The 12,467-nt window shown below is 40.3% G+C and overlaps 1 protein-coding gene across 3 annotated transcripts in view; it reads left to right on the plus strand.

Moving 5' to 3' along the window:
• The window catches only part of KIF6 (kinesin family member 6), a 248,852-nt gene that overhangs the window by 149,007 nt on the left and 87,378 nt on the right, over positions 1 to 12,467 (plus strand). For all 3 annotated transcript variants that reach the window (XR_016281700.1, XM_089529584.1, XM_089529586.1), the window contains one exon: positions 11,675 to 11,730. Coding sequence is in view for 2 of the 3 variants with exons in the window: in XM_089529584.1 (XP_089385710.1) it covers positions 11,675 to 11,730 (56 nt within the window). In the remaining variant the exon portion in view is untranslated. The remainder of the gene's footprint in view (positions 1 to 11,674; positions 11,731 to 12,467) is intronic.

Below are 12,467 nucleotides of genomic sequence, written 5' to 3' on the forward strand. Positions count from 1 at the left end.
CAAACAACGTGTCACGAATGGAAATTACACCCAGAGGTAGTCTCCCGCCTTTTTCGACGATGGGGCACACCCATGGTGGATCTATTCGCCTCCCCCAGCAATACCCAGCTAAACAAGTACTGCTCACGGGTTCGTGGAGCAGGCTCCTTGGGAAATGCCTTTCAGTTTCAATGGGCAAACAGCCTCCTCTATGCATTCCCTCCCTTTCCGTTAATCACCAGGGTATTGACAAAGATGTGGACGGACTCCACGGATGCGATCTTGATCACCCCGTGGTGGCCCAGACAGCCGTGGTTTGCTCCCCTGTTACAACGAGCCCAAGAACATCTTCGCTTGAAACACCGACCCGACTTGCTTTCGCTTCATGACGGACAAGTCCACCACCCCGAGATGCAGTCTCTCCCATTGGTGGCATGGAGGATTCAATCCTAAATTCGCTACCATCCAGTGTACAAAATATGATCAAGGCAGCCCAAAGACCCTCTACCCAGAGGTCCTACGCCTACAAATGGGACAGATTCCTTGCCTTTCTACGAACCAAGGAAGTTCCACCATCCCGTGTTTCCATCCCGGTAGTCCTGGGTTTTCTCATGACACTGACGGAGGCAGGTCTCTCCTTGAGTTCTATCAAATGCTACCTGTCTGCCATCTCTTCACATTATTGCTTTCAAGACAAACCTTCCCTGTTTAGGAACCTTCTCATAAAGAGGTTCCTTAAAGGATTTAACAACCTACATCCCCCGATTGTGGACCCTCCACCACAATGGAGCTTGGACACGGTCCTGGCTTATCTAGCCTCTAAGCCCTTTGAACCATTAGCTACCACGGACTTGAGACTCTTAACCTGGAAGACAGCCTTCCTGGTAGCTATCACGTCAGCCCGCCGGGCCGGTGAACTATGTGCCCTTAGGATGGATCAACCCGTTCTCCGTTTTCACAAGGACAAAGTGGTTCTCCGTACGGACATTACGTTTTTGCCAAAAGTAGTATCTGCTTTTCACATCAATCAGGACATTGTTTTACCAACTCTGGCTCCTAATCCGACCACAGACTCTGAGCGCCAGCTCCACGCTCTAGATGTTAGGAGAGCGCTGGCATTTTACTTGGACAGGACAGCTGGTTCCAGACGCTCGGAGAGACTATTCGTATGCTACTCCGAAGCCAAGAAAGGGCTGCCGGTGTCACTGCAGAGGTTCTCCAAGTGGGTAGTCAACACCATCCGCCTCTGCTACGAGCTGGCTGACAAGCCCTTACCAGGTCGGGTTAGAGCCCATACAACTAGGGCGGTAGCAGCATCCGCAGCCTTTTTGACGGGAATTCCCCTCGAGGACATTTGTAAGGCTGCTGTCTGGTCCCAACCATTGACATTCATCAGACATTACAGGCTGGACGCCAGGGCCAGATAGGATGCAGCCTTTGGGAGGGCAGTGTTACTTTCTGCCATTCATTAACCTGTGTTGATATCAATAAATAACACATGTGTTCGGTTTACATACTTATTGTTTATTGATTTGTGTTAATTGACACTCCCTCCTCCAAAGACTATAGCTCGCTAGTCTAACCCATTTGTGTGATTCGCAGAGACCACGAAGAAGAAGGACAGGTTGCTCACCTGTAACTGTGTTTCTTCGAGTGGTCATCTGCGAATTCACACAAACCCACCCATCCTTCCCCTCAGTGTCTGCTCATTGACAACGCTTGTTGCCGCGCTGTTTGCGGCTCATTCGGAACTGAAGAGGAGCGGACCACTAGGGGCCTTATATACGGGATGGGCGGGGCTACCGCCAAAAAGTTGCAAAGAGACTGCAGAAAGTTACATGACTTTCTGCCCAGAGATTCTAGAAGTTTCCAAGTTTGCTGCGCATGCGCAGAAATAACCCATTTGTGTGAATTCGCAGATGACCACTCGAAGAAACACAGTTACAGGTGAGCAACCTGTCCTTCACTTGTTAATCATTTTGAATGTAATGTTTTCTTCTATTTGTGTATTTGGCTGGTACTATTCAATATTTAAGGGAGTTAGCATGGTGAAGTGGTTAGAGTGCTGAACTATTGTTCTGGAGATCAGGGCTCAATTCTGAGCTTGGCGATGAAAACTAGTGGGTGACCTTGGGCAAGTCACATACTCAGCCTCAGGGGAAGGCAATGGCAAACCTCTGAAGAGATCTTGCCAAGAAAACTCCATGATAAGGTTCACCTTAGGGCAGTGATGGTGAACCTTTTAGAGACCCAGTGCCCAAACTCAGTTGCATTCCTGCGCTTGGTGTCACCCAGTGCCGGGGGGGGGGGGGGTACTTCCAGGGGGTGGGACTTTCAGAGATGTGACTTCCAGGGGATAGGACTTCTGAGGGGAAAAACACGCAAGGAAAAAATGGAGGACCTAACCAAATAAAAGCTAAAAACAAAACAAAAGCCACTCATATAAATATTAAATCCATCCTTCTCACCCCTGCTCAAAATGGAGGACCTTTTGGAATCCTTCCTGGACAGGAGGTTGAAATGGAGGACAGATCCTGAAAAGGAGGAGGACCAAGTCTGGACACCCTGAGCTAAAAACAGCCATATAGATACAAAATAAAGGCACGCTTCTCAGCCCTGCTGGACAGGAGACTGAAAGGGAGGATAAGTCTGGGAAAGGAAGGACCAAGTCTGGTCATCCTGAGCCAAAAACAGTCATATAGATATAAATCCATGCTGCATAGTTCTTCTCCAAATGGAGGATGTTTTGGAATCCCTCCTGGACAGAAGGCTGGAATGGAACACACACACGTGATTCATCTCTGCTGTACATGCATTGGTCTTAATGGAAACAGAATAACATCCACACAATGATACCTTTATTGGGCCAACCAAAAGGCACAATTACTGTACATGTTGCAAACTGAAGATGTTAGTCATAGGCCTGTATTTTCTGTTTCTGGTCTTAGTTTAGATGGTAGGGAGGGCTATCTGCAGGCTGGTACCTCCCCCTTTTTGCCATTTGGTCACTGGTAGATTTTCAAAGTCAAGGAAATTTAATGTTCATTTGCAATTCAAAGAATATGTTTCCTTGGAATCCAGCATGTCCCCTTCCTTTGTGAAGCCACAGGCTCCTATGTAGGTAGAGAACACTTAATTTCTCAAGAAGTCTTCATGTTCTGCATGAAGAAAACCTTAGGTGGTGTAGAGGCAAAGCATGCCAATCAGTCCAAATATCACGAAAAAAAGAAAGAAAAAAAGTGGTTCCTTTTTATGCCCTAGTAAGGGCATAATAGCTGTGGTGCTTCAGCTTTAAGGTGTTCCTTTGGTGCTGCGTCATGTAAATATAGCGCCAGAGGAGTGCCGAGAAGCCGTGTGCAGCATCACACCACCATGGGGTGGAGTCGGGGTATGAATCATATGGATGCCACGCCCTGACTCTGCCCCCAGGCCGGCCTTAATGGCCAGTCTATATAGCCCTTCAATATCTAAATAAATATTGGAAAGAATATTTACAAAGAGAAAAGGATGATAAAATGTATATGATTTTGGAAAATTAACTTGAATAAATTCTGGTTAGCAATAGTATTTAAAAGAAATATGTACTTAAATTCTCGGCAGAGACATAAATAATTGAGAAGGATAATATGATTAAATATTTAACATAAGAAGATGAGTAGGTTTTTTTGAATAAATTTTTTGATAAGTAGGTATGTATTTATGTAAGTACTGTATGTATGTAAGCAGGAATGTAAATGTAGGAGACGTATGTAGATTTACAAGATAATTGCAGTTATAAGATAAGAAAAATTTGGATGATTTATGATTTATTTTCATTAGGAAAAAGCATGTGATGTTGGTATATTAGTGGAGGGGAAAAACTTAAGAAATCAATAGCGGAGATAAGATGATTAAGAGTTCAGTAAGGTATTTATTAAGTGAATATTGGAGGAATTCAGTAACCCAGGAAGTATAAAATAGTAAAAATAAGATTTAGGACGTATTTAGAATGTTTTTATTGTTTGTTGTGACCTAATATATGGGTTCGATATATTTGATTGAGTAATATTGTATCATTTTTAATATTTAATAAAGTTAAAAATATATCTACATAAATGTACACAAACTATTATCTGTTAAGAACATAGTATTTAAAAGTGTACTGTTGTTGTTGTTAGCTGCCCTTGAGTCAACTTCGACTCATGGCGACCCCATGGATGAGGCATCTCCAAGTCTCCTTGTCCTCAACTGCTCTGCTCATTTCCTGCAGACTCATGCTTGTGTCCTCCCTAATTGAGTCTAGCCCTCTGGTGTGCATTCTGTCTCTCCTTCTTCTACTCTCACCCATTCCAATTATTATTTTCTTTTCTGAGTCGTGCCTTTTCATGATGTGGCCAAAATACGACAGCCTCAATTTAATCATCTTGGCTTCCAGGGGTACTTTTGGACTGATTCACTCAAGGACCCATTTGTTTGTCTTTCTGGCAGTCCACGATATCCTCAGCACTCTTCTCCAACATCACATCTAAAATGAGTTGATTTTCTTTTTATCTGCTTTTTTCACTGTCCAGCTCTCACATCCATACATAGTGAATGGGAATATTATGGCTTGGACGATTCCAACTTTGGTGCTCAGTTGTATATCTTTACTTTTTATGATCTCTAGCTCTTTCATTGCTGCCCTTCCCATTCCGAGCCTCCTTCTTATCGCTTGACTGCAGTCTCCATTCTGGGTGATGTTTAATCCCAGGGACAAGAAATCTTTGGCTATTTCAATTTCTTGATTGTCTAATTCGAGTTTATGTACGTACACTGTGGTCATTATTTCTGTTTTCATTATGTTCAGCAGCAGGCTTGCATTTGCACTTTCTTCCTTGACCTTCCTTAGTTATTGTTCCATGTCATTGATGTTTTTCACTATTAATATTATGTTGTTCGCATTTCTTAGATTGTACCTTCCTCGTATATTCACTCCTCCTTCTTCTGAGTCTAGCCCTTCTCTTCATATGATATTTTCTGTGTACAAGGTGAACAAGTATGGTGATAATATGCAGCCTTCCCTGACTCCTTTGACTTTTGAGAACCATTCCGTTTTTCCATATTTTGTTCTGACAGTGACATCTTGTCTTGAGTATAGATTTCTCAATGAACTATCAAGTGTATTGGCACTCCCATATATATAAAGCATTTTATAACTTTATATGATGCATTCACAGGGTTTGCTATAGTCTATAAAGCACATGTTGATTTTCTTTTGGAATTCTGTGGTGCGCTCCATTAGCCATTGTATGTTTGCAGTGTGGTCCCTAGTGCCTCTTCCGTTGCTAAACCCTGCTTGTACCTCTGGGATTTCTCTCACCATGTGTGGGTGGAGTCTGTGTTGCAGTATTTCGAGTATAATTGTACTTTTATGAGAGATTAGTGCTATGGTCCTATAGTTGCTGCAGTCTCTTGTTTCCCCTTTTTTGTGGATGGACATAGTACCTAAAAGTGTATTAGATAGTATGATTTTTTTTTTTTGGACAAGTTCTCAAGTAATATGTTTGCAATCTAAAAGGGTGATGCAGAAATTGGTTTAAATTAGTTTTCTTTTTTGTTGTCATTGGTGCTCTTTGCCTTGCATATATGTTGTTCTGCACCTGTGCAGGGTCAATTGTAACCAATAATAATAATAATAATAATAATAATAATTATTATTATTTATTTATTTATTATTTATATGCCGCCCAATCACTGGGAATCCGGGCAGCTTACAACAGAGGGGATAATAGACAGTTCCCTGCCCTCAGGCTTACAAACTAAAAAGACATGACACAAAAGGAGAAGGGAATGGTGAGGGGGTGGGGGGTCAGGTCCAGCTTTCTTCTCTCCCTCTGAGACCTGGACCAAGGCAGATGGACCGGAGGGAGGGCTCTTCTTCTTCAGGCAGAGCATAGAGTTTTCGGTGGGAGCCCCATCAACGCATGTTTAAATTGAATTCTTTTTAGTCTTCTCAGTTCGTTTTATTTTACAGTATGTTTGCTTCTGTGCTACCTTTGTGCTTTTATGTTTTCTCTTTATTTTTTCTCTCCTTTTTTTTGCTTCTTACTAGACTTTTAAAATCTTCATAGTTTGAGAATTTCCCCTTCATTTCTTTTGGTGTCAATTGAGCCCAGGGCCTATGGCCTCCAAACAGCATTTTAAAAATGTATCAAGTTCAGGAGCAGGATTCCAGTCAGTGATGGTCACTCCTGCTGTCTTTTTGGCCTGGACAAATCTTAGAATTATAGGCCCTTATCACACGTGAGACTGGAACTCCAATCCAGAGGCAATCCGAAGTGAAAGGGAAGCAGAGTCAATTCGAATCCAAGGCAATTCACGTGATGAATTATCACACGTGAAGAATGAAATTGTGGTGATTCCTGAGTCAAAGTGGAGCGAGTGCACATTAAATTATCACACCAGTACATACCAATTCGAATTGGGACCCTTGCGCATGCTCAGTGGGGCTCTGAACGCATTGTGAACCTTTGCACTTCTGAAGTGAAGAAGGGAGCCACTTCCTGGTTCCAGTTTCACGTGAATGCTAGTCTCACATGAATGATAGGGAATGTCACCTATCCCTACATGCCCTCTGCTTCATCCAAATGTGTCACCTATCTCTAAATGCCCCCTGCTTCATCCAAATGTATCACTGGCAAAATTATTATTATTATTATTATTATTGTTGTTGTTGTTGTTGTTGTTATTTTGCAGAGAAATAATTTTAATAATAATAATAATATTTCAATAATAATAATAATAATAAATTTCTTTCACTGCAAAATAATCAGTGTAGAAGCTGCAGGTTTACTTGGAAGTATATCCTTTGGATCTGAAGGAGATCCCTTTTGGAGGAGTGCAAAAATGATCTGGTTTCCCTTATTCTCCATGCTCCCTAAAGTGCCTCCTCCCTAAATCCAATCCATTCTCCTTCCCTTTTTAACAGTTGCCTTCTCTTAAATTGCATCTGCACTGGGGAAACAATCCGGTTTGACTCCACTTTAACTGTCCTGGCTCAGTGCTATGGAATCCTGGCAGATAGAGTTTGTGCAAAGTAGGAAAAGCTTGATTTATAATTTTTGCTTCTATGAGAGTTCAGGCTTGATTTGCTCAAATACTTCATTTGTCTTCTTAGTAGTAGTAGAAGTAGAACTTCTCCAGCACCACATTTCAAATGAGATTATTTTTTTTCTTGCCAGCTTTCTTCCCTGTCCAGTTTTCACAACTATACATAGAAATTTGACACACAATGACCATCAGAATGTGCTACCATGTTTGTTGATATTACTGTAGATTTTGTATAAAAACAGAGTAAGGACATTTTGTTGTTGCTACTGCTGTTTGCCGAACACATTAGTGAATGAGGTTTAGAACTGCAAATACATTGCACTTGTTCAAAACAAACTCTGCTTAGATATACTCTGTAATTTGGAACATAGCTGCTGAACCACCACTTGTACAGAAACTCAGTGACCCAGCTACTGTCCAAATTGCTAAGTAAGGATTATATATACAACAAATTTCAAAGTTAACACAATTTTCTCATGTATGTAAGCTTTTCATATGCCAGTATTACTGTGTGTAGTGTGATTACCAAGTTTCTCATTCCATGATTCCTATTTAATTCACAATTATTTTTATTCATTAATTTTCCTTTTCTTTTGCTTTTCTCCCATTCTCTTTTTAAAAATTTGGGTGGATGTTGCCATAGACCACGAGAATAATTTATGTTTTGTAGCACTTGGAAAAATCTTGCATCACTTCTTTTTATAGATTTCCTTCTGCTATTCTGTGGTACGGTGGTATAGCCTGCCACTCCAAACCTCAGTAGCATTCCTCAGGCACCTTATCTTCTTTCTAGATTGTGTCCAAATTGCTTCCAACTTGTCAGTATCCTTAATCATAAAATCATAGCATTGGAAAGGATCAAAAAGGCAACCAACCACCTCTCTGCAATAAAATTTCATGCAACAACTGACATCTCCCACAGTCCTCTTTCATGATCCAGACCACAGTGTACCACAAGTAAATGTTCAGCAGAAGGTGCCTGATAGAAGCCATCATTATTTTTTGAATGCATGAAGTGGACAAAAACTCATACTGAAATAAAACACACCCTTTGAAATCTTGTCAACTGAGTGCTATTTCTAACTTTTAACCACATTAACTGTGTTGCAACAATAACTAGTGTCATGTGTATGGCCTGAATTCTGGTGGTCTAGAGCACACTTCATTGAATTAACAAAATCTTGTCTTTGATTGGGATATATCTCAACCAAAGTCAAGATTCTGAGATATACATATGGGATAAATTATATGGTCTGTGTGCTACCTGAGAACCCTTGGGGACAAGTGTTGCCCTTTAGTCTCCTACCCACCATAAAGCCCCTGGCCCTGACTCCATTTTTACTGTAGAAAATAGAACTCACTGCTCCTTTAAAAGGCTGTAGACAAGTCTTAATGACCCCCTCCATTCTTTCTGAAATTCAGCCCAAAAGTGTCCAGGTATGATGCAATGCCACTTTCAGTGCACAAAACAGTAGCTGTGATGGCACACTGTGGTGTTCCATCTATCCAGATAAAGGTAGTTCCTTGACAGGGATGTTTAGTCCATGTCTGCACAGCTTGCCCAATCCTGATAGATGTATACATTAGGTCAGTGTTACTTTATGAATTATTGCAGAGGATTGTAATTGGGCATCAGTGTTAAATAGAGTTGCTAACTGAAAGCCTATAGCTAATAAAGAAATGAGTGTGCCATAATATTTTATTGTCCTGATGTCAAACCTGCACTCAGGAAAAGAAGCCTCCATGAGGAATGACTATGGAGAAACAGAATAGTTTCCAGTTGGTAAGGGGTGAGGTAAGGCTGCATTTGATTACCCCGTCTGATTAATTTATGATTGACATATCATACATAAAGCCGGACTCAGAGGGAGGAGGCATGAAAATGGAGGAACGAACACCAACTATTTAAGAGATGCAGATGACACCATACTACTAGCAGAAAATATCAAATATTTGGAACATCTGTTGAGGTGAGGTAAAGGAAAAGTACAAAACCATGGCCACAGTAGAACAGTAGAAAGAAAAATAATGACCACAGATGTTTTGGTCATTATTTTTCTTTCTACTTCAAAGTGAATGATGAAGACACTGAAATAGTTACAGATTTTCTAGACCTTCACTCAGTCATTAATGGAACTGGAGTCAAGAAATCAGAAGAGTAGGACTTGGAAGAGCAGCTATGAAAAAATTATCAGAAATTGAAAATATAAATATATGTGATTGAATTCTAGTCTCAGGATTGTCCATGTCATATTTCCAGTTTCTTTTTATGGTTGCAAAAGCTTGCAGTGAAGAAAGCTGATAGTGAGAGGAGAGTCAATTTATTTGAAATGTGATGCAGGAAGAGAATTCTATAAATACCATGGACTGCTAAAATGTCAAATGAACAGGTCTTAAAGCAGATGAGCCCTGAACTCTCTCTAGAAATCAAAATAAGGAGACTGTAGATAAGTCTTCTGTTATGACTGTAGATAAATTCTGTTAAGGAAGCCACAGCTCAGAGTTTGCATGTCCTTAGCAGAGCTATTGCTAACAGAGATACTTGAAGGTCTCCCATTCATAGGGTCAGCATAATGGCAGTTAACAGCAACAAAATCAGGACTTTCCCTGAGATTCCAGGGCCAAAACGTAAGACTTAGGGATAACCCCTTATGGTGTTATCATCAGGGCAGCTCCCTTGTGTAGTCTAACAAATGAGAAATGCACATACACAATTTCAAAGGCAGTGCTGTCACCTGAGATTCTTTCACCCTGGTAACTAGAAGAGAGGATTGAGGCCCTGAAACTGTATGGCTTGCAGTGAGTCCCTTTGATTGTATCACATCACCCACTGAAATAAAATCTTTTAAAAGGCAGAACAGATGTTGCCAGGACCTCTACTTTTTTTACATCACAAACAGAGTATATGGCAATCTCCTCAGTAGAGCCCAGTTATTCATGTTGGGTTCATCTGTTAAAGCCAGCAGCCATCCGGAAATAAGGGTGTGGAGACCTAAAATACTAGCTTGTACAGCTTGAAAGAAAAAGTGACTAACTAAAAGGAGACACCCAAGGTGTGCCTCTCATGTGGAAAAGTGCTATTTATTAAGTTTGTTCCATGCTAGTTTTGTTAGACAAAAATGGAACTTGTGGGTTTTTCCGCTTTGTTCTCTTAGACCAGATCTTGCCCAGACAATCAGTTAATCCCAAATCTGCTAACAAGGATGTTTATATTTAACTGTCCATCAGAATTTCATGACAAGGATACTGTCCTGGCCACAAAAATCATAATAGAGTGTGTCATCCCACATATATCCATGATTTAATGTAACTGAGCTATTTTTTGCTTTTGTCTCTCTATAGCAGATTAAATGTGATTTTTTTTTTAAAAAAAATTAAGACAGTTAAGAGACGTGGCTCAGATGTCACTGCAAACTGAAAAAGGAGAGATTGGTAGGATTACACTGCCCATTTCTAAATGTCATGGATTCCAAAAAAAGTGGGATCTGCCAGCTTCTCCCTGCAGTGTATTTTTACTGGCTTCTCTTTGTTCAGCTATAAAATATCTGAATCCATTTCTCCCTGTCTTACAAGAAATAACTTTTGGGATTGTTCTGTCAGTTTGAGGATATTGAGATATGAAGATTAAAACCTTGTGTATCAGCAGAAAATTCACAGGAATTATTTTAGAAATATTTTCATATAACAATACTGTGAGTTCAAGTGGTCTTTATTTACTGAGGACTGTTAGACTATTTTATATAGCTGCCCTTCTCTTGTATTACTTTGTCTTTTTAGGGGATTTGAGTGACTTCCAGATCAATTGAAATACATGGCTAGTTTCCTAATCTTTATTTTTCTGTATGTCCCAATAGTTGAATTTCAATATAAAAGGGAGCATTCACCTTCTCTTTAGAATACATACATGTAAATACTTGTGCGTGAACACTGATCCCAAACTATCAATATCCCCCAGAGCACTTTTAAATCCATTATTACAAAATAGAAATAATATGGTTCAATTGCAACTCTGCCCAGAGAAGGGTATCCACCAAATTCAGTGACTGGCAAGAAGGGGATTAGTCAGAGAAGCAACCAAAAATCCAACAGTAACTCTAGAGAGATCCACGACTTAGATAGGAGAAGTCATACATAGAATAATTATCACCCATATGCTCTACAAATCTGGGTTTTAGGAAGAGTGACAAGGAAAAAGCTACAGTTAAAACAAATCCATATCAAAACTCATTTAGAAAAGGCATGTTGAAGTCACTCCAAACATATATTTGAGTCAAAAACTATGTGAGGCACAAAGCCAATAGTTCTCATTGCCATATACTGCATGATGGTGGCCACATTATACTGTGGGATGCCTTTCTTCAACAGGGATTGAGAAACTAGTCAGGGTTGAGAGCAAGATGGATGGAACTGATACAGGGCAATTTTAGAGGAAAACCTGTTTCAGTTTGCAAGATACATGGTGGTTGTCTCTGTTTAGATGTTGTTTACTCTTATTAATCAATGAATCCAGATTCAGTTTCACTTAAAGGGAGAATTACAAGTAAAAAAAAATGTTGATCTGTAGCACGGCATGTGTCACAAGTTCTCTGTTTCAGTAATCTAACTATCTTACTGCTCTTGTTGCTAGGTTCGCTGAAGCTAAATCTCTGGGAGGAAAAGTAAATGAAATGCGAAATAAGATCAGTAAGTATAATATTCAAAATGGTGGCTAAATTTCTTAGTTTTATTACTTGAACTGTTGTAAAATAGTGCTTGATCAACTCTCGTTAGAGAAATTTGGCTGCTTCTCTTACATCATTACCACTGCTTGCATCCTCCTCCTGATCTTTGAGTCTTTGGGATCTTTACAGAAAAGATAGGGTATAAATAAAGAGATTGATTTATTGTTTGATCTTTCTACCTATTGAATTCCTGCTACATTGCTTGTTGCAGGGGATGGTTGGAGAGAGAGAAGCATGTTATCAGATAATGAAGCGCTCTATTAATAATTTGTTATTTTTAGCTGCCCTTGACTCATGGCGACTCTGTGGATGAGACATCTCCAAGCCCCCCTATCCTCCACTGCTCCACTTAGGTCTTCTAGATTCAGGCCTGTGATTTTTCTATGCAGCCGCATTATAGAAGAGTTTATTCCTGGCATTTTGCCTGCATCTGTAGCTGGCATCTTCAGAGGGTCAGCCACAGATGCAGGAAAAACATCAGTAACAAACTCTTCCAGAACACAGCCACGTAGCCTAGAAAACCCACAGAAAACTATGAATGCCAGCCATTAAAGCCTTTGTCTTCAACTCAGGCCTGTGACCTCCCTGACTGAATCTATCCATCTGGCATGTGATCTTCCTCTCTTTCTACTATCCTCTACCTTTCCTAGCATTATTGTCTTTTCTAATGAGTTATGCCTTCTCATGATGTGGCCAAAG

This window comes from Sceloporus occidentalis, unplaced genomic scaffold, assembly GCF_023333645.1.
Source record: "Sceloporus occidentalis isolate IW3139 unplaced genomic scaffold, rSceOcc1.0.p SCAF_6, whole genome shotgun sequence".
Lineage (NCBI taxonomy): Eukaryota > Metazoa > Chordata > Lepidosauria > Squamata > Phrynosomatidae > Sceloporus > Sceloporus occidentalis.